The following is a 22,052-nucleotide window of genomic DNA, read 5'->3' on the forward strand; positions in this document are numbered from 1 at the left end:
TAGTATTGTAGTTTTTAAGATGCATTAAAATGTATTAAAAGTATGTCAAAATTATTCACTTCCTGAATTAAATTAAATATATCGTGTTATTCTCGAAAATTTAATAGTATTTTATTTTACTGACAAGTCTCTGCTAAATCAAAGCTTTCTTAATCAATTCATAGATGGTTGTTGAAAATTCAATCATGGAACGTCATGAGATGGATCATATAAGTAAGACTTTCAAAATTTAAATATAGTGTTTTTGCCTAGAATTTTTACTAATGAATTACATTAAAGTATAGTAACATTGAAAAAAATAGTAAATCCACTCACTTTATTCAAGCTTTAAAACTTATAAAGTTGAAGCCTGGGTAGGGTCATAATAAACGGTGTTGTATAAGCCGTAGCTTGATTTTAGAGTCACTTGGACGTTAGGTAAGTAAAAAATAAAAAAAAATATTTTAGTGTTTGACATTCATGAGTAGAATGGTGAATATAACATGTGCGTAAAGTGATCACTTCACTATCCTATAAGCCGTAAACCATATAAATATCCAGACTTTTATATTCTTCTTCGTCTTTGCCGAGACAAAAATGTTAAATAACTCCCAGTGGAGAAACCCAGATTAGTGAACAAGTATAAGAACTGTGGAAATTTTATTTATTGTTTCGACATTTACTTTGTGGCAAGTCATGTTGAAATTATTAAAGAAAACACTTATTTTTTACCACTTGAATTTACATTTATGGTAGACCTGAAAATGGAAGCTTAGCTTCCAAAACTATACGTTTAATAAACTCAAGTGGCAGAAAAACAAGTTTTAATTTATTTTAATAGAATTTCTTGCCGTAGACGTGTCGTTTATCTGTTTATTGTCTCGTAGAAACGTAGAGTCTACGTTTTACTTATAACGTTGTACGTTCTGTGTCGTACGCTAAGAGTAATCGATATGACGTTGGAATGTAAGGCTATATGAGGCACACGAACTATCAGGAATTCCAACATTGATATCAGACAGCTCCAAGAGCCTTGTAATTCGACTAACAATATCACCAATACAGTATAATTCCCATCAAGATTTCGGAAACTGAGAAATGAAGTTGGTTAGAATTGATAAGACGCTATTTCCATATTTGTGGATTAGATTCGCGCCCGTAGTACTGCCTTTATGGTTTTCCATTTTAATAAGGGATAATAAGTGGGATGGAAGGGAACAAAAGGGATATATGCCATTTTAGTCTCCATTTTATTAATGCGCTAGATAAATTTAATGTTAAAATTTTTATATATCAAAAATTTACACGGTTATCGGAGTAAATTCTACTTTTATTCACAAATAATATATAAATGATAATATGGGACGCGTTTCGTCTTTTTGATACATTATCAAACACCCTCTATCTAAGTGTTTGATAATGTCTTAATAAGACGAAACGCGTCACATTTTATTATGTATAAATATGTAAATAAAAGTAGAATTCAATCCAATTACCGTGTTTAATTTTGGATACATTACCTAATAATTCAAAATGGAATTCTACCAATTGTCTGCAGTTACAATTAATAATTTAATAGTTTATTCTGTAATTTTAGAATTTAACATCTCTATACAGATGAAGAAGAATATTTTTACAAGCCTTAGGATCTGTCATAGGCAAGTTTAAGTGATTATTTTATCCACTTTAACATTCAACATTCTACCCATGGTTTACAGCTACACTCTTAAAAGTATTGAAACTTGTTTATACAATATATCATTTAATTGTTTTGTTTTTCCACGAATGAGTCCTAGTTCCATCTATATTTTAATCAAATAAACTTTTCAAAATTTCTAATAATATTTATTTTCTCGCTTGTAGTAATGATTTTTTTTACATGTTTTCTGTATTAAAACAACAAACATGTGTTTGTATTTTTACCTGTTGATGAGAACATGTGTAGTTCCTAAAACCAGTCATGTTTACATAAATAAACCGAAAATATATAGTATCTTTTTTTTATATCGTATATTTTTGTTTTTATGATTTTCAAAAATATTTTAGTTTGATACCATTTCTGTAAGCCTCAGAAAGTCAGAATTAAAATTTGGTATCAAATTATAGAAGTGTGGGGTCGAACCCAGAAACTCAGACTTAAGAGGTCATGACACTAACCACGAGACCACAACCCGACACAAATTTAAACTCTTAATGCACATATCGCTCACTCCTTTCAAGAACGTCAAAAAAAAAAAAGATTTTTCAGGAGATTTTTTAAGTTTAAAATATAATGCCATGTATTAAAAATAAATATGAAGCCACTTATTGAACTTTTTACTTTGCAACAGATTTTTTTAGGTAAAACCTGAAGGTTTTTTTTTACCATTTGAAAAATATTAAGTATATTTAAAAAGAATAATGAAAAAAATACCATTTCTCCAAAATGCAAAAACAACACTTTCTGCCCTGTAGCGGGTAAATATTAAGTTAAAAATATGCCTCTTTTGCTGGGATATAGTACATTTTCTGGGCAGTCCGAAAACATGCACAATTGAAAATTGACGATTTTTGAATTATGACTTTCTTGAAAGGAGTGAGCAATAAATCAGTCTCGCCTGGCTTTCTATCCTCTTTTCCTACCTCTAAGAGAAATGGCACGATCGTAGTAGATCGAGAATTTTCACTTAAACCACCCATCCAATTGCATCTAATGCCAACGCGAAGGCTTTGCGGGTAACACACTTTTATTACATTCTCAAATTAAAATGTAAGTTAAAGCACCAATTTGCTGAAATTTAAGCTCACTGTCGAGAAATTAAAATGATGTAGAAGGACACTTTTTACGATTCAGAAATAATAAAATATGCCAGGAAGCGGCTCTAGTTATGTGTCACCGTGTACAAGTATTACTTTTGTCCTTGTGAATTTAATTAATTTAAACTGCGTACGTATATTCGAGTACAAAAGGCTTTTACCACAATAAGTAGGTTTACAATTTAAGCGCGTGACTTTAATTTTAAGTCGGAGGTTCTTTGAAAAAAGGGAGCGATACTTACAACTCCGGAAATTATATTTCAAGTATTGAAAAAAAAAACAATATATACACTTTAATAAATTTTTTTAAACCGACTCTTCTTCATTATATCGTTTGCAAATGTAATGAGTTTTTTAAAATATATTTTGGGTGATCTATTCTTAAAAAAAGAAAAAAAAGTTAAGCTTGATATTAGGAGTTTGTATGTAGGAGAGGGTTAAATAAGTGAAAAGCATTCATTTAAAGATTATTAAAAATTATACTTATTTATTTTTTTACTTAAATGTTAATAATATTAGTATATAACCACTCGCTGAGATTTTTATGTCTACCGGTTTCGAGACGTACCCGTCTCCTCGTCAGGACAATCACTACCACAGCATGCAAACAATACTACCCTTCACTACCATAGCACTATATACACACTTAAAACTACACAAAATGTTTAACACCTGCGGTTTTTGGTTGACCCGAAGACCAACATGCACTAAAGGTTTCAACACAAAGATGCGTTATGAGCCGAGGTTTAACATGCACTAGGGTTATACATTTTATTAAACCAGCTTATTTACTCATAGGACGAAAGGAGTGGGCGTGGTTAGAATTAGATATTTACGAATCTTGCTTAACCGATGTTGAATCAAATAATTGACTATAAATAAAATTTATTTGGTTGTTTATTAAAGGAATATTATTTTTAAGTGTTTTACAAATATAAAAAAAAATCTCCATATTATATTGTTTTAACCCTTTATTATTAGTATTTAATATTTTTACTCCCGTGTCTTTTTTGAAGCGTTGAGTTTTATGAAAAATTATACACATGTTGTAGACCACAAATTGTGTTTCATTTCATTTCACATGACTAGTTTCGAAAACTACAGATGTTTTCACCACAACAAAACGGGCTAAAAATCATTCGGTGTTGGTAGAGGTGGATGTGTAAAAACTTTAGGGAGGGGGAGGTTTAAGGGGCGGGACTTCGTTTAATGGGAACATAGACGATAATGGTGATGAATTTGTAAAAGAATATTATTAATAAATTTTTTATAAGTGTTTAAATTTTTATATCTTTCTAAATTGTTCATTTGAAGATATATTACGGAGTATGTGAACGGAATGGTAAAGATAGACGTCTAAATTAATTGCTTCATACGGCATAATATAGCTTTGTTTTAATGAAGTCTAAATTAGGGGTGTGACATATAATAGTACTACCCAACCCGATAGTACGTTCGCAAAGTAGGTAAAGTAATAATGGAGGCTTCGTATTTGAAAGTGCCTATCGATCGAGCTTACTGAATGCAGGCAGGAGATAAAACGCTTATGGCGACATCTGAAATGGAAAATTGGGCTACAGAGCTTTCCCTTATGAGGAATCCCTGAAAATACAGGGTGAATTCATTAAATTGAAAATGTATATTATAGGAGTCCCAAACTGAGACGGATCGATTTTTTTTATAGAAGAAGATGGAAGTCTGGGCATTTTAAGATGTACGACCTGGCAGTTAGCTGGGTTAAGTGATCACTCTATACACTTGTGTAACGTTCACTATTAACACCTTGTTTGATAACAATTCAACTGAAATGCGGAAAAATTAAATTTTTACATTTAAAAAATTTCCTTAGTAGAGAAAACTCAGATTTGTGAATAACGTCAAATTTTAAGCTACATAAAACTGAAAATATTTTTTAGGCGTTTCCCAGTATGTAAAATATACCGAGACCTTGCATACATCCATAAAAAGTGGTCTTTGCTTAATAAAAGCTTTCTTAATCCAACATAGATGACTGTTGTGAACTCATTTACACAGTGTCATGAGATTGATTTGAATCTGGGAATTCCAAAGTTTTTAGAAGTGTGATGTCATTCATTGGGTAGAATGGTTAATGTTGCTCTTGTGTAAAGTGATCACTTATCCAGCCTGTGACAGTTTTTAAGCCCTACAATTTCTCAGACTCCCATATACGTAAGTACGAGCTTTTAAAAATGTTTTTTGTGAGTGGTTAATTAACAAATATTATCAATCAACTTACTTATTGTTTCGGCATTTACTTTGTGGTAACACATCGCTCACTCCTTTCAAGAACGTCGTAAATTAAAAATTGTCAATTTTCAGTTGTGCATTTTTCGGAATGCGCAAAAAATGTACTATATCCCAGCAAAAGCGGCATATTTTTAACTAAATATTTACTCGCTACAGGGCAGAAAGTGTTGTTTTTGCATTTTGAAGAAAAGGCACTGTTTAATTATTATTTTAAATACACTAAATATTTTTCAAATAGAGAAAAAAACATTCAGCAAAAAAATCTGTTGCACAGTCAAAAGTTCAGTTAGTAGCTTGATATTTATTTTTATACAATGAATTATATTTTTAGACTTTAAAAACGTTCTCCTGAAAAATCAAGTGATTTATGACGTTCTTGAAAGGAGTGAGCGACATGTCAAAATTATTTGAAGAAAATACTTGTTTTTAATGATGGAAGGTTAGCTTCTAAAACAAGAAGTCACAAATAAACTCAAGTGATAAAAAAACAATTGTTTTCTTTAAAATAATCAATTAACTTAATCGTTCGCAAATATTTTAAACTAATGTTTCGAAAAATTGAGCGCCCTATCGAAAATACGCGTGGAATTGTGCGCAAACCTCTGAGCGGTAGCTTTTTTATTCGATTTTGTATGAAAATATTCCATTTTGCCAACAAATGCTCGTTTTGCTGTAAAGATATTCGATTTTGTTAATAAATGTTTGATTCGCTTTGAATATACTCGATTTTCATGACGGCTGGTTTGGCTTAAAAATATTGACATTTCGAATTTATGTTCTGATACTACATTATTCATAAATAAATTCTTTCATTTTTATTTTATCTTTTATCTTTTTTACATACACACACACACACACACACACATATATATATATATATATATATAAATATATATATATATATATATGTATATATATATATATATATATATATATATATATATATATATATATATATATATATATATATATATATATATATATATATATATATATATATATATATATATATATATATATATATATATATATATATATATTTAAATATATATATATATATATATATATTTATATACATAAATATATATATTTATATATATATATATATATATATATATATATATATATATATATATATATATTTATATTTTATATAAAAATAATTTGTTAGCAATGAAGTTATTTAGGTATATTAATAAAGTTATATGATATAACTTTAAACTTTACATAAATTATAAGTTAACTTATTTTCTAAGCATATAGTATCTTACCAAAAAAATAAATGGGATATTGAATTATCAACTAAACTCATTTCAAATAACTGCTAAACGCCCGAGAAAATAAACCACAGTATTAACTTGAAGATCATCTTTATCTTTCAACACCGAAAATTTTAGCTTCAAAGAATTTTGAACCACCAAAAAAGTGAAGAAAGACTCTTTTCAGTATTCAAGATTGATGTTTCAGTTTTCAGGGCTTAAAATGCACCTCTATCTTAAGACTTATAAAATTTAAAAGCTGCACTTTTCTCCCCCTCGTTACTGCACGTTTGCAAAGGGGATCGTATACTTTGTACGTTATAGAAATACTCTCCTGTAATTATTTCATGGCTGAGATGCAACTTTAAGTTTCTAAGGCCAGTTTAAAAGTTTAGCCACAAAGATGGAATGTTGTTTGTTCCACATGAACTGGAATATTAATTATATCTTCTAAGGAACTGTGTAATCTTTAAAAGTTTTTAATTATCAAATTATTAATATTTTAAGTACACAAAATGGTAGTTTCTTTTCATATGAACAAAGAAGTATTACCGCAAAAATGTTAGTAGGAATACTTTGTAATTTTTTTATTGAAATATCAAAGTGTTTTAAAAGGTTTTTTTTCCTTACTCTTTTAATTATATATGTATACTTTAGCTTTTAATACAAAACGGAAACGTAAGAATTATATTTATTACGAAGAATATGGAAGTATGGTTAGTTATAAGGCTTACAACACGTCATATACTGGTTTAAGTGATCACTGTATACCATTTACCAGCTAACCTATGATTGAATACCATACTTGATTTCTATCTATATATATATATATATATATATATATATATATATATATATATATATATATATATATATATATATATATATATATATATATATATATATTTATATTTATATATATATATGTATATATATATATATATATATATATATATATATATATATATATATATATATATATATATATATATATATATTATATATGTATATATATATATATATATATATATATGTATATATATATATATATATATATATATATATATATATATATATATATATATATATATATATATATATATATATATATATATATATATATATATTATATATATATACATATATATATACATATATATATATATATATATATATATATATATATATATATATATATATATTTATATATATATATATACATATATTCCTTCGTATTTCATATTGCTCTTTAATTGGCTGAAACTGTTTGAAAATGTATGTAAGATTCTTCGTCAATAGTTTTACATACTGGAAATAATGATTTTTATTTGTATAAAACTTAAAATCTGACCAGTTATTTTGCTTAAAACATTTTAGGTGCGTCCAAATGCTTGTTCACAGATCTGAGTGTATTTTCTACTTGGGAATTATTTTTACATTTTATCATTTTACAAAACAAGTTGATTTATTTACGATCAACCATTTGTTAATAAATTTTATCCTTAATTTAAAACGTGCACTAAAAATATTTTGAATTCAACCTTTGTACTAGGAATAACGTTCATTATAATTCTTAGAAAAATTATATTCCCTCGGCAGGTAATTTGTGTGAAATTATCATTCTTGGAACGGGAAGGCTTAATATTCAATTTGATGTTAGATTATTCACTTTATCATGCATATATGAAGCCTTCTAAGAAAGCTAGAACCTGATACAACGAGTTTATTACTAACATAAATTGTATAAATCACAATTTTTAACATTTAAAAAAAATGTTTTGCAGAGACCCACCAAGCAACCTTGTGTGTTTTGACGGTGGAGTTCTTTTTTAATACATTTTTTATTGTTTTTAACCATTTTAACCTAATAAACACACAAAAAAGAGAGAAAAATTAAGAATAAGTATATACATTTTACAATTTTCATAAAATTAACTCTTGATAATTCACCCATTCCTTTATTTTTCCTTTGTTCCATATTTTATTTTGACCTATAACATCCGTCGGCAACAAATTAAAAATGTTCGGAACGATATATTGCAGTGTTCGACTCCCATTTTTATTGTTTATTCTTGTTGTTGTTAATTCTTTAGTGAATCCATTTTGCACTTTTTTCACGTATCACACATGAACTTATTTTCTTGGAATATAACATATAATCCATAACTCGATTAGTTTTGCAGAATGACAAAAAGTACCTATACAGAATAGTTTTCGTTGATTATAAAATTTAATTTGTGTAGAATAACTTTTACTCCAAAGATACCAAGTGCATAACGACAATATATTAATTTTACAACAATTTGAAATTTTTAATTTTATTTTACTTACGGCTTTACCTACCTCTAAAAGTAATAAAAAAAAGTGCAGTCGAGCAAAATAAAAAATAGTCAGTCGGATAAAACAAGCAAGAATATCGTACAATTATAAATACAAAATAATTCATTTAATTTTTGTTGATGGCAATTTTTATTTAGTATTTCTCTTATATATGTTTCTAGTTTTCCTTACTGGATGATCCTATGATATATATTTAATTTAATTGAATAGGTTTGATTACGATCGGTTTACTATGTGTTAATATAAACAGATAATATAACTTACCTTATCTGTAAGTAAGCGAATCATGGAACTGGCAAAGGAAGGACAAAAGCAGAGTGTACGTTGTTGAAATGCGCTCCCTTAGACGAATGTATGACAGAATTAAAAACGAAGATATAAGAAATGAATGTTTAGCTGAACAAGGAATAATTGAAAAGATTAGGAAGAGTTCTTTACGGTGGTATGAACATGTGGAGCGAATGGATAACGAAAGAGTGGCTAAGAAAATATATGTGCCAAATGTGAGAGGAAAAATAAAACGAGGACGACTGAAAAAGACTTGGCCCAATCAGATCAATTGGAACCTAAAATCTGGTGATGTCAAAAGTCTGCGTAATCGGAGGGCATGTGTGACTAGATGTATGGATGTGAAGGAGGCGAGGAGTGTATGTCAGGACAGAAGAGTGTGGCGTTCCATCCTTTTTTGCCTACCCCTGCGGGGAAACGGCGTGATGGTAGTAGTAGTAGTACCTATAAGTTCGTATGTATATACAAACATTCAGGATTTACACAAACGGTAAAGATATTTAAATATGTTTTTTTTGTTTCAGGTAATACAAATTCAACTCTGTTGGTTTGCAGTACTTTTCCCGTTTGTGGTATGTATATATATTGTTATATTATATTTATTACTAAGTAAAATGTTTAACTGGCAGTGCACAATGGAGTCCTAGTTCTAACCCTAATGATTGGTATTGTATTATGGATTTGGAAAAAAATAGGACGAAAGTATTCTGAATGTCGTTGAAATGCGATCCCATAGACAAACGTGGGTGAGGATATAAGGAAAGAATGCAAGTTTGAGGAAAACATTGTTGGTGAAATTTAGAAAGGTTGTGTTGGGATGGTTTAGGCATGTTATTCCCTTCTAACCCTTATCCGCACCCAATGGTGCATATGGCACTGCATCGTTTAGAATCAGTATTATCTGGATCATTAAATACAAGAAGGAAAGGTGATCAACCTTCCGCTTCAGATACCAGTTCAGGGTCATATTAAATAAATATTAGACTGAAACATCACTTATATTTTTTTTGATCTTTTTGGGAATCGAACCTGGGACCTCCGGCATGGTAGCCTAGCGCACTAACCACTACACTATGGAGGTGGGTATGTTAATCGAACGAGTAATTAAAGAATAGTGGAACAAATTTATAAGGTGCGAAGTGGTTAGTAACAGAAGCAAAAAAATGGCTGAGAAAAACTTGGCAAGATCAAGTATTTCAAATACTATTTCAAGATTGATGTTTCAGTTTTCAGGGTTTAAAATGCACCTCTATTTTTAGACTAATAGGTATAAACTAAATTACCAAAATATATATGGTATATTATATTATCAACTAAACTCAGTTTAAATAACTGTTAAAAGTCCGATAAAATGCATCACAGTATTAACTAAAAAAATTAAAAAAAGACTCTTTTCAGTTTTCAAGATTGATATTTCCGTTTTCAGGGTTTAAAATACACCTCTATCTTAAGACTTATAAAATTTAAAAGCTGCGCTTTTCTCCCCCTCGTAGCTGCACGTTCCGAAGGGTCATTGCAAGATCAAGTATTTCAAATACCTGGGTGTGGTCAGGTCATGAGTCGGAATAATCGGCGAGTATGTATGAAGAGAAGCATGAATGTTGAAGTGGCGTGCATTGATTTAAATGACACATTGATGTGGCTTTCTATTTTCTCTGCCTACACCTGCGAAGAAATGGCGTGATGGTATGTAAGTCAGGTATATTTTGATGAATTTATACACGTCTTTTGATATTGGTTATAAAATGTTAAATTAATATTATTTTTTGACATCTCATCAAAGATAAAGAAGAATATGGAAGTCTGGGCATTTACGGAACCTGGGCAGATTTTGTGAACAAATATAGACACACTCTAAATTTTGTTAAATTAATGTTTATTTTGCATTATTTGCGCTTGTAAAAAAATTTTTTAAAAAATTGTGTTTTAGAATTCTGAAATTTATTATTAGATTAAAACCAATATTTTTAGCTTTTCCACTTTTTTATTTGACCAGCGACCGGGTTTCGTCGTTACCGACATCATCAGACTGGTCTGATGATGTCGGACATCATCATCAGACCAGTCTGATGATGTCGGTAACGACGAAACCCGGTCGCTGGTCAAATAAAAAAGTGGAAAAGCTAAAAATATTGGTTTTAATCTAATAATAAATTAAAAATGCAATTCCATCACGAAGTGTCAGTGGATAATATAAATCTATTAGAATTCTGAAAATTTCATTGTTTGATTCAGCAGTCACTTTCTAAAAATATATATCAATTTTTAAATTAAGTTTTACGTGGTAAATACTACTGTTAAATTACTAAATAAACAAAGTGACTGCCGAATCAATTAATAAGAACCGTTTTTTACTCACTTAAAAAAAAACGTTTAATTAACGTTTCACCCTTAAAATTCTCTACAACTTACATTTTTTATTGTAAAAAAAATATACATCATATAAATATACGGTTTTCGCAAGAAATATAAGAGCCAATTAATGTCTTGCAACGAGTAAGCATTTTATTTTAGACCCTTAGCAAAAAGCACCCTTCTTCTTATTATTTTAATGTTTTTATTTTCGTTTTGAGTAATTAAAGTGCTTGAGAAGTAATTACCGAGCAAGATATTTTTAATTCTCGCAGAATACTCTGCGGCCAGACGAGATTATATAAATGAAAACGGAAGCTGTTCGTGAACACAGGGAACTTTCCTATAAAGCTCCATTTTTCATAAAGCTTCTATTTCAGATTTTTATTTTGTAATACTACTTCTTATTTTAAACTAGTTTGCTTAGGCTGGCTCAGGGAGGATGAACAATTTGCTCTTCAGATCTCAGGGTGTCACAGCATGAGTCTTCAGATGATTATTTGATCAGATGATTATTTAAATTTGACGCGAAATATCGTGTTGGATATTACAATTTAAGGGAGACATGGTGTAACAATATTAATGTTATTTATTATATCAGACGATGAAAAATTCAATCTACGGATGAGATGTCAATTTAAAAATGTCTCAACTTGATATGAAATTTACAACATTTGAGTGTGTTCAAATCTGGATTATCTCCAATTATAGGAGTTACTTAAAAATTATAAAAGTGAAATTTTATATTTTCTGACGTTTATCATGTATGTGAGTATAATCCAGGATTGGGACCTTACATACCAATATAAGAGTTTCTGCTCAGTAAAAAGCTTCTTTTCATCTCACCAATAGATTTCTCTAGTGATGTACTAGTGATCCAAGAACAAGGTTTCCAAATTGTTTCATATATAAGTATATAGAACTTCTAAGAATTTGAGTAGTGTGGTTGTCAATAATGGGTAGAATTGGTGAATGTTACACGTGTGTAAAGTGATTATACCAGCCTATGACGATCGTCAGCCCCGTAAATACCCAGACTTCCATATTCTTCTTCATCTTTGATGAGATGTCAAAAAATAATATTGATGTGAAATATATGTTCTTCCGTTTAAATGAAAGAAGATGGAAGTCTGAGCATTCCAGGGCTAACGACCAGGCATTTGGCTGGCTTAAGCGATCACTTAATATACTTGTGTAACATTCACCGTTCTCCCCATTGTCGATCATATATATTGCATATTTATTTTTGGGACTTTTGCGCTTGCTTGGATTACTGAAGTATTCACGCCTTACTCCATTTTGGATATTGGTGAATTTTATTGTGGATTACTTCACTTTTTTTAAAAACCTTGGAAACTTGGATTGGTGGTTTGAGTAAAACAAGTACTTATAAATGGTCAGGTCAGCACTCAAAATATGTAAATAAATATATATGAAAAGATGCATGAATGTGAAAAAAAGTTGTTTACATGAAAATATGTAAATAAAACATTTTGAGTGTGTCAAAATATTTGTTCATAAATTTGAATTATCTCCATGTTGGAGTTGTTTTTACATTTTTTATCCTAGCCTATGACAAGTCACAAGGTCTGTAAATGCCCGGACTTGATATTCTTGTTCATCTATGTTGACATGTTAAAAAAACGTTTAAATGTTCATAAATATACGTACGTATTCTTTGCAAGTAAATGAAATACTGAAAAAAATCAACGTTACTTATAAACGATTGGCAATTTTGTCATCAAAATTACTAACTTTGCGGTCTTCTTTCGGGATATGCTTATGTGATTTAGTTTCCTTTATATTAAAATGAAATACGTCACAATACATCGTCATATATCACAATACATCGTTTCTTAGCAAACGTTGTATGGGGGATGAGATTAAATGGAGAAGACTACTCCTTCTGGGAAATTGAGTCAATATTATATATCTGTAATCCACGAAAAAGGCAGGGAAAATATTGACACAATCGCTTTTTTCAAAATATAATATTAGGTCTAGTAAAAAGAAATCCATTATTTTTGCGTGAAATTAATATAAAATGGTCACATGAATTTTATTATTTTATTTTATTATTTTAAAAATTATATATGGAAATCAAAATGAGACTTTTTTTATCATTTTAACATGTAAAATATTAATAATAAATAAAAAAACCCTTACCGCACCCCAATGGTGCATAGGGCACTGCTTCATATAAACACAGTGTTATCTCGATCGTTTACACATGAAGGAAAGGTGATCAGCCCTCCACTTCAGGTACCAGTCCAGTGTAATATTGAATAAATATTAGAGTGAAAAAATCGCTTATTAAACTCCCCTGGGAATCGAACCCAGGACCTCCAGAACGGTAGCCGAGCATGCTGACCATTACATTACGGAGGCGGACAAAATATTAATACTTTAAAAATTTAAAGCATTTTTTTTACTCGTTTTTTTTATGAAAATGTTAGTAATGTATGTAAGTATACGAGTATAACCACTCACCGAAGTTTTAGTCTACCGGTTTCGAGACGTACCCGTCTTTTTGTCTGGACAATCACTACAACACCATGCAAACAATACTACACGTCCACAGCACTATACACACACTTGTTTGTTAACGAAATATAAAACATATGCGTTTTTATAATTGTAGTCACATCCATAGCACTATTCACACACTTACTGGTTTTTATATTTGGTAGTTTGTAAATAAGGCTTTGGAAGTGACGTTTAGTATTGTTTGCATGCTGGTGTAGTGATTTTCCTGACAAAAAGACGAGTTCATCTTGAAACCGGTATACTAAAATATTGGTGAGTGGTTTAACACTGACATTAAATATTTTTATGTTAAAAAAGCGAAAAGTAGACATATAAAATTTCATTTTTAATTAATGTTTTACTTAGTAAATACCACTATTTCTTAAAATCTACTGTGACACGTGTTTCGATGCATTCCGCATCATTTTCAAACACCGTATGTGGAGCTAATTCTAAATTTTAGAGTTGGGTCCTTGGGAAGTTGAAGGTTGAAGAGGGGGTAGTAGCTATTTCTTACTTTTTACTTAATAATTTAATTTTTATTTTTTATTTTTATTTCTTATCAGAGGGAACAAAGACAAAAGGGGGAGGCTTAAGTCATTGTCATATTGTTAATTATGGGTTAATTGTTATTTATATTCTTATGAATTTCTATTGTTTCAAAATGTTGCAGTTTATGGCTTTTCGTATTGATTATTTTTACTAAGTAAAACATTAATTAAAAATGGATAGATTTTACCACAAAGTGACCGCCGAATCAATTAATGAAAATATAAAATTTCCTCTCAAAAATAATGCTCACAAATAAACTTGAAAATTCATCGACTATTTCATTATTTTACAAATTCATCGTTTATTAATAGACTTTTCGTTGCAATGTCAAATCGTTAAGGCATTCATTAATTGATTCAGTAGTCACATTGAGCTATCCTTTTTTAAATTATTTTTTGACGTCTCATCAAAGATGAAGAAGAATATGGAGGTCTTGGCATTTACGGGGCTGACGACCGTCATAGGCTGGTTTAAGTGATCACTTTACACACGTGTAACATTCACCGATTCTACCCATTATTGACAACCTCACTACTCAAATTCTTGGAAGTTCTAAATATATTTGAAACATTTTTGAAACATTATTCTTGAATCAGTATCTTTTTTTTAAATTTAAGCATAACAAAGTAAGGACCTAATTTAATAATCTATTGTGACATGTGTTTCGATGCATTCTGCATAATTTTCAAATGCTGGTCTTCATTGAAATGGAAAATGATGCATAATGCATCGAAACACGTGTCACAATGGATTTTCAAACACAGTACCACTATATTTTATTTATTGTTTCGGTATTAACTTTGTGGTAAGACAATGATTAAAGAAAACACTTGTTTTTTACCACTTGAGTTTTATTATAGACTACATGTTTCAGAAGTTAAACTTCCATCATTCAGGTCTATATAATAATATATGTAAAATAACATAGTATTATACAGACCTGAATGATGGAAGTGTAACTTCTGAAACATGTAGTCTATAATAAAACTCAAGTGGTAAAAAACAAGTGTTTTCTTTAATCACAGAACCACTATGTTTGAAAATCTATTGTGAAACGTTTTACCAAGTAAAACATAAATTAATAATGTTTTTCATTTGAATTATTCTTGTACCTCCAGACAGAATGTGAGTGGGCCAAAATCGGGCAATATGTTCCCGTCGCTACTAAAACACATCCTTCTCTTCCCTGGCATTGGCGGGCACAGAGGAAAACTACTACAATTTGTTTTTTGCACATTTCGTTTTTTGCCGGGAGCGGCACGCGTGATGCACATAAATTCCCGACTGTCACCTTCCAACTACATTCAGCAAGACGTATGCCGTGACACATATAATAAAATGCGTACATATTTCATCCCGGTATAATATTCGGATGGCATCCTTGCAAAATCCTCGGGTAGTCCCACCTTTCCAAATTTACGGCAGCTCAGTCAGCTGAAAAGTTTAATATGTTGGCGTGTTTTCGGAACATGATATCAACTGGCGAATGCCTCCTGATTCTGATTAAAAATTTTTAGAAAAATATTAATTATGGAAGTTTTTTTTTTAATTTTGTGAACAGCATTTTTACTTTTTTTATAAAGTAAAATCTAAATAATAAAATAAATTTATCTAACTACTTAAAAGCAAATTTTTATCTTTGGTCATTTCGCTTACTCCTTTCAAGAAGGTCATAAATCAATAATCGTCAATTTTCAGATGTGCATGTTTTCGGAATGCCCAGAAAATGTACCATATCACTGCATAATATTTACCCACTACAGGGCAGAAAGTGTTGTTTTTGCACTTAAAAGAAAAGGTTTTGTTTAATAATTTTTTTTTAAATTTACTAAATATTTTTCAAATTCAGAAAAAACCCTCAGGTTTTACCTAAAACGATCTGTTGCATAGTAAAAGTTCAATAAGTGGCTTGATATTTATTTTTAATACATTGTATTGTATTTTTCAACTTTAAAAACGTTTTCCTAAAAAATCAAGTTTTTTTATTTATGACGTTCTTGAAAGGAGTGAGCGATTTTAGTTATTCGAAGTTCTACATTTGTAAATGAAAACAACTTTCATATCAACGCCTTAGCACATACATGTAAATATATAAACCATAAAAAAACAAGACTAACCATCACGCCGCTTCCCCGCAGGGGTAGGTAGAAAGAATAGAACGCCACACAAACCTGTCTTTGCGAAAATCCGTCGGCTCTTTTACATTCATGGATCTACTTATAAATACCAACCGATCATAAAACTCCTGATCTGAGCAATTTAAAATACTTGAACATGCCTAGTCCATCTCAGTCTTCCTCTGTTCTTATTTTCAACTCTCCAAATTCGTTTTACCGTTCTTTCCTCACTTGTTCGTTCCACATGCGTTAACCATTTACATAAACAGACCTTATTAAAAAAATATCGATGATGCTAAACTCAGCGTTGATTACAATTAGGTTTTTTTTTTTTAAACTTCTATTCTATTTGACCAGTGACCGAGTCTTATCATTGCTGACATCATCAGACTGGTGGAGGGTAAGACAAAATTTATGTCATTTTCACAACAAGGCAGGGGTTAAAAATCATAATTTAATTATTAATTTTTTTATTTTGTTTTATTTTTAAGGAAAAACAACAGTTACAATATATGATAAATCAGAATACAAAAAATAAAATCATGAGTACCAATTACAGTTCTTTACACCTATGCATAAGAAAAGTCTATATATAAGAAGAGACATGAGACAAGGATGGGATAAAGAGAAAAAGAGATGACAGTGATAGGAAAAGAAGAAAAGGAAAGGACTGGGAATAGAATTACCCTTTTAGGTTTATAAGATTTCGAACAATTTAGCTATTTTATATAATTTTTCTGACAAAATGAATTTAAATTTAATGAATTTAAGCAGTTCATTATTATTATAAAAAAATATATGAAAAATACAATTGTAAAAACTTTATGTTTTCCGAGAAATCCCAAAACATTTTTGTTCCAGTTACCTCAATTTACCCTTACGCCAAAAATTTTAACCATTGTTATATGAAAATAAACAATATTACACGCAGTAAAAATGTAGTTTTCTTCGGACTTGGCATTCTTCTGTAATACAAATTTATGCAGTGGCGCTCGCGATAGTAAAACGGCCATAAACCGAACTTTTAACACATTTACATGTAAATCAGAATAGGACCCAACCTGTTGAGAACGGCCCGAGTTAACTACCCTCCACCGGTTAACTGCCGAGGTAATTTAACTTTGCCTCGTAAATTATCCCACGACGCCGGAATAGGGATTCGTTCTTCGTCTTAAGACGCCAGTCTTAAAAAACCTCAAGCGTAGGTTTTTTAAAATATGTACTCATATATCTACCTATACCCGAAACTTCTTCTTACCTCTTGACTCCATAACTGGATTTTTTCATATTTTAGATAGTTCATACTTTTAGCTCATCGTGGATAATACTTTTTATGGCATATTGAATATCTTTAGCAATTTTATGATCGCTTGTATATCAAAGAATTTAGAAATTCAAGTACGTTAATGTATATATATTAAGTTATTCAATATTAATTTTTGAAATATTTATGATTTTTTTTTAAAGCTGGGCAGCTTGTTTTAAGAATCCTGCAGTGAATCTTACAAAATCATGTTTATATAATATTTTTTTTAATCAAAGTAAATGTATATTGTCATGAGATTAAATGATATATGTATGATATTCAAAACTTTCAGAAATGTGGTTGTCAATCGTGTGTAAATTAATCACTTAACCAGCCTAAGATAGATCATAAACCCTGTTAATACCTTGACTTCTACAGATATTTTTCTTCATCTATGTTTAAAAAACAAACATATTTGATTTTACCAACAAACATGCAAATCACATTACTGTTGAGATTTCTCTAAAAAAAATACAGCCTAATAGCTACCACGTAATATTAACTGAAAAAACTACGAACGCATTTGTTTGCTGAATTATTTTCATAATTTTGGTTTGTAATTCATGTTTACAAATTAAATTATATCTTCAGGCATCTCTTCGTATGCCAAATCATTCGAGAATAATCTAACTAAGTTAATAAACTTACTTATTTCACTTACTTAAACTTACTTACCATTGATATTGCCAAAGAAATAGCACTATGCAGGATGTTTTCAATAAAAGTATGAATATGACTTTTTTTTTTAAAGTGTGCTTTTTAATGATGAATATTACACGTGTATATGATTCCTTATCCCAGCCTTTGACGTGTCGTAAGCCCTGTAAGTGCCCAAACTTATATATTCTTCTACACTTTTGTTAAGATAACAATAAAATACCTTTCACTGCTCCATAATATTTGAGACTTTATTTTGTGTTGTATAAAAACTAGTCTTAATCAAATAAAATTTTGCATAAATTAATTAATTGCGAGCTCTCCTCTTAAGTCTACAGAACCTTGGGACAATTTCTTCTGGCGTCCTAATCGAGTTTCTGAACAGTTTGAGAAACTTGGCATCCTATTTTATGACAAGGCTGAATTTTTAAATTAATGAGTGTTTTTAAAGCCCCATTTCTTTTCAAAAATTATATTGTCTATTCTTGGGACGAAAACAGTCGTTTTAGGCTATAATTGGGTCGGCTAGACATGAATCATAAACCCAGTTTGGTTATAATTGGGTCGGCTAGACATGAATAATAAACCCAGATTGGTTATAATTGGGTCGAATAGCCATGAATCATTACACCAGTTCGGTGTAAAATATTGAATACTTAAGGTATTTATTGGTTTTATAGAATAAATGAAATTAAAACCAAATTATTTTTTGAAATCTCATCAAAGATGAAGAAGAATATGGAAGTCTGGGCATTTACAGGGCTGACGGCCGTCATAGGTTAGTTTAAGTGATCACTTTACACACGTGTAACATTCACCAATTGTACCCATTATTGACAATCACATTATTTACTCAAATTCTTGGAATTTCTATATATATATGAACCAATTCTGAAACATTGTTCTTGAATCGCTAGAACTTCACTAGAGACATCTATTGGTGAGATGAAAATAAGTTTTTTTTTGAGCGGAAAATCTTTTATTCAAATTAGTGAACAAGTATTTGGACACACTCAAAATGTTGTAAATAAATAAACTGGTCAAATTATAAGCTTAAATTATAAAAATGAAAATGATATTTTCTGGCGTTTCTCATGTATGTGATCACTTAAACCAGCCTATGACGGTTGTCAGCCCCGTAAATGCCCAGACTTCCATATTCTTCTTCATCTTTGATGAGATGTCAAAATATAATATGAAAATTAACTGCTATGATTGGAGATAATCCAGATTTGTGAACAAGTATTTGGACACACTCAAAATGTTGTAAAGATATTTAAACCTTAGCAAAGGTGTTTCAATTTCAGACGAAGTGTCAATGGTTTTTATTACATAGAAGTCCTGGCATTTAGTTGTCTGTGTGATCATTTTATACACATCTATCATTCTGCCTATTATTTAACATCCATATTGTAAATATGTGAATGATCCATATTTCATGGATACAACATGTATGAAAGATGTATTGTAGTATACATGGACTGTTGTTGGATTCCTCTGGTACGTTAGTTGTAAGTTTGATAGCTTTGGTATTTTCGTCTGACAGTGGTCGAGAATTTGTGACAGGTTTTATATTCAAATAAGTAATAAATAAATAAACAAACAAACTATTTTTTATATTTTTTCAGGAGATAGATTTTAGCAAAATACTATCTCAAGGGTATTTTACTGATATTTTATTGGAGAAAAGGAGATCATGGAAATGATTTAGCAAATAAATGCATTTTCTCTAAAGATTATAGTGTAAATATCTTCTTTAAACCCTTATCCACACCCAATGGTGCATAAAGCACTGCATCGTAGCGATGCAGTGTTGTTTTCATCGTTAATAGAATGAAAGCAAGATGCCCTGCGCTTCTTGTACCAGTCTAGGATGATACTAAATAAATATGAGAGTGAAAAGCACCTTAATTCATTTGATCCCCTTGGGAATTGAACTCAAGACCTCTTGCACGGTAACTAAACACGCTTACCATTACACCGCAGAGGCGGACAATATATATAAATACACATTTACATATATTCAGCTGTTGTAATATGTTTGCAAGCACTAGATTGAAAACTCAAGTGTCTAGTAGATGCGGGAAATTAATCTATTTAGAGATATACTGTAAAATCGCTTAAAGCGTTCTGCGGAGTAAATCGTCTACTCGTTGTTAGTGTACTTCACAAGTGTAATTTACCGTCTCGGTAATACATGAATCAGATCAGCATTCGAATATCACGAACCTTCTCACTTCCATTACCGTAAGCTTCAAAATGCACTTTTAAAGGGGATGATTTTAAATATATTTTATCATGTAAAAATATACTAAGTTACCTGAGTTTTGCATCGAGAAGAAATGTTATTACTGTATGATAGAACCCCTCTCGTTCACCCTTGGTTAGACTGCCACATCAAATGATAAAACCCCCAAGAAACACCATAACGGTTTTTTTTTTAATATAAGTTTCTAGTTGAGTGATATTCGCTGTAAATAAATACATTGTAATAATAAAAGGGTATAAGAGAAGCTTGATAGAGGATTATGTAAACACAATCAATAAATAACTGCAATTTAGGAAATAATAACACAAATTGTTCCTTCGTTTATTTTATTTTATTGAAATCTCAACAAAAATTAAGAAAAATGTGAAAATCTGGGTATTAACAGGACTTACGAGCAGTCAAAAGCTGGCTTGTTTGATCAATTTTTATTCGTCTAAAATTCACTTTTCTACCTATGATCAACAATGTGATGGAAGCTTTTTAAAGCTTTCTCAACTGAAGTCAACCATATACGGTGCTAAGAACTCGCATGTGATAGAACATGTTAATCAAAGGATATTTTTTTTTGATATCTCATCAAAGATGAGGAAGAATATGGATGTTTGGGCATTTACGGGAGTGAGGGCCGTCATAGGCTTCCATATTCTTCTTCATCTTTGATGAGATGTCAAAAAATAATATGAAAAATAACTCCTATAATTGGAGATAATCCAGATTTGTGAACAAGTATTTGGACACACTCAAAATGTTGTAAATCAAAGGATAAATACACGTTTCGAAATTTGAACATCTATCACGCATCGGCCTGCCACACATTCTTCTGATGGATCGCATCATAACAGCATGCAGTCTACTTTTTACATTTTTAATTTCCAAACATTACGGTTGTTACCAGGATTTAGTTGTCTACTGCCAGTTCAGCTTTGCTGATAGGTTTTTATTTGCCATAAGTAAAGATAAAAATATGAAACATACTAATTATAATAACCAAGCTACGCACGAAACGATAACGTAATTCAGAATGAGAAATATATACAATACAAAAATATTATTTCAACAAAACCCTCATAACATATAAAGGTCACGTTGTTCAGTACGTTTGTTCATTGTTTTTTTCTTATATCATGCTTTTTTGGTATTTGCAATGTGTATTACCCATTTCACTTCTCAAATATGGATTTTTACGTCATGAAGTTTGGAGAAGCTTTCGTACAAATATATAATATGAACATAGGCTTGGCTTTTTTCGGATCTACTCATCCTTGAACACAGAGCTTCTAAACTTTTTATAAAGTACAAATATAGTTTTTAAAGTCTAGATCAGAGATAATTGAAAGCAGAAC

The 22,052-nt window shown here is 30.1% G+C and overlaps 1 protein-coding gene across 1 annotated transcript in view; it reads left to right on the top strand.

Annotated features, from left to right (window-relative positions):
• The window catches only part of LOC148312741 (alpha-2C adrenergic receptor-like), a 148,558-nt gene that overhangs the window by 76,744 nt on the left and 49,762 nt on the right, over positions 1–22,052 (top strand). Inside the window, exon 3 of the mRNA XM_088274632.1 lies at positions 9,455–9,502. Coding sequence (XP_088130758.1) covers positions 9,455–9,502 — 48 coding nt within the window. The remainder of the gene's footprint in view (positions 1–9,454; positions 9,503–22,052) is intronic.

This window comes from Brachycentrus maculatus, unplaced genomic scaffold, assembly GCF_059751285.1.
Source record: "Brachycentrus maculatus isolate JH-2025_06_01 unplaced genomic scaffold, ASM5975128v1 h1tg000034l, whole genome shotgun sequence".
NCBI classification, from domain to species: domain Eukaryota; kingdom Metazoa; phylum Arthropoda; class Insecta; order Trichoptera; family Brachycentridae; genus Brachycentrus; species Brachycentrus maculatus.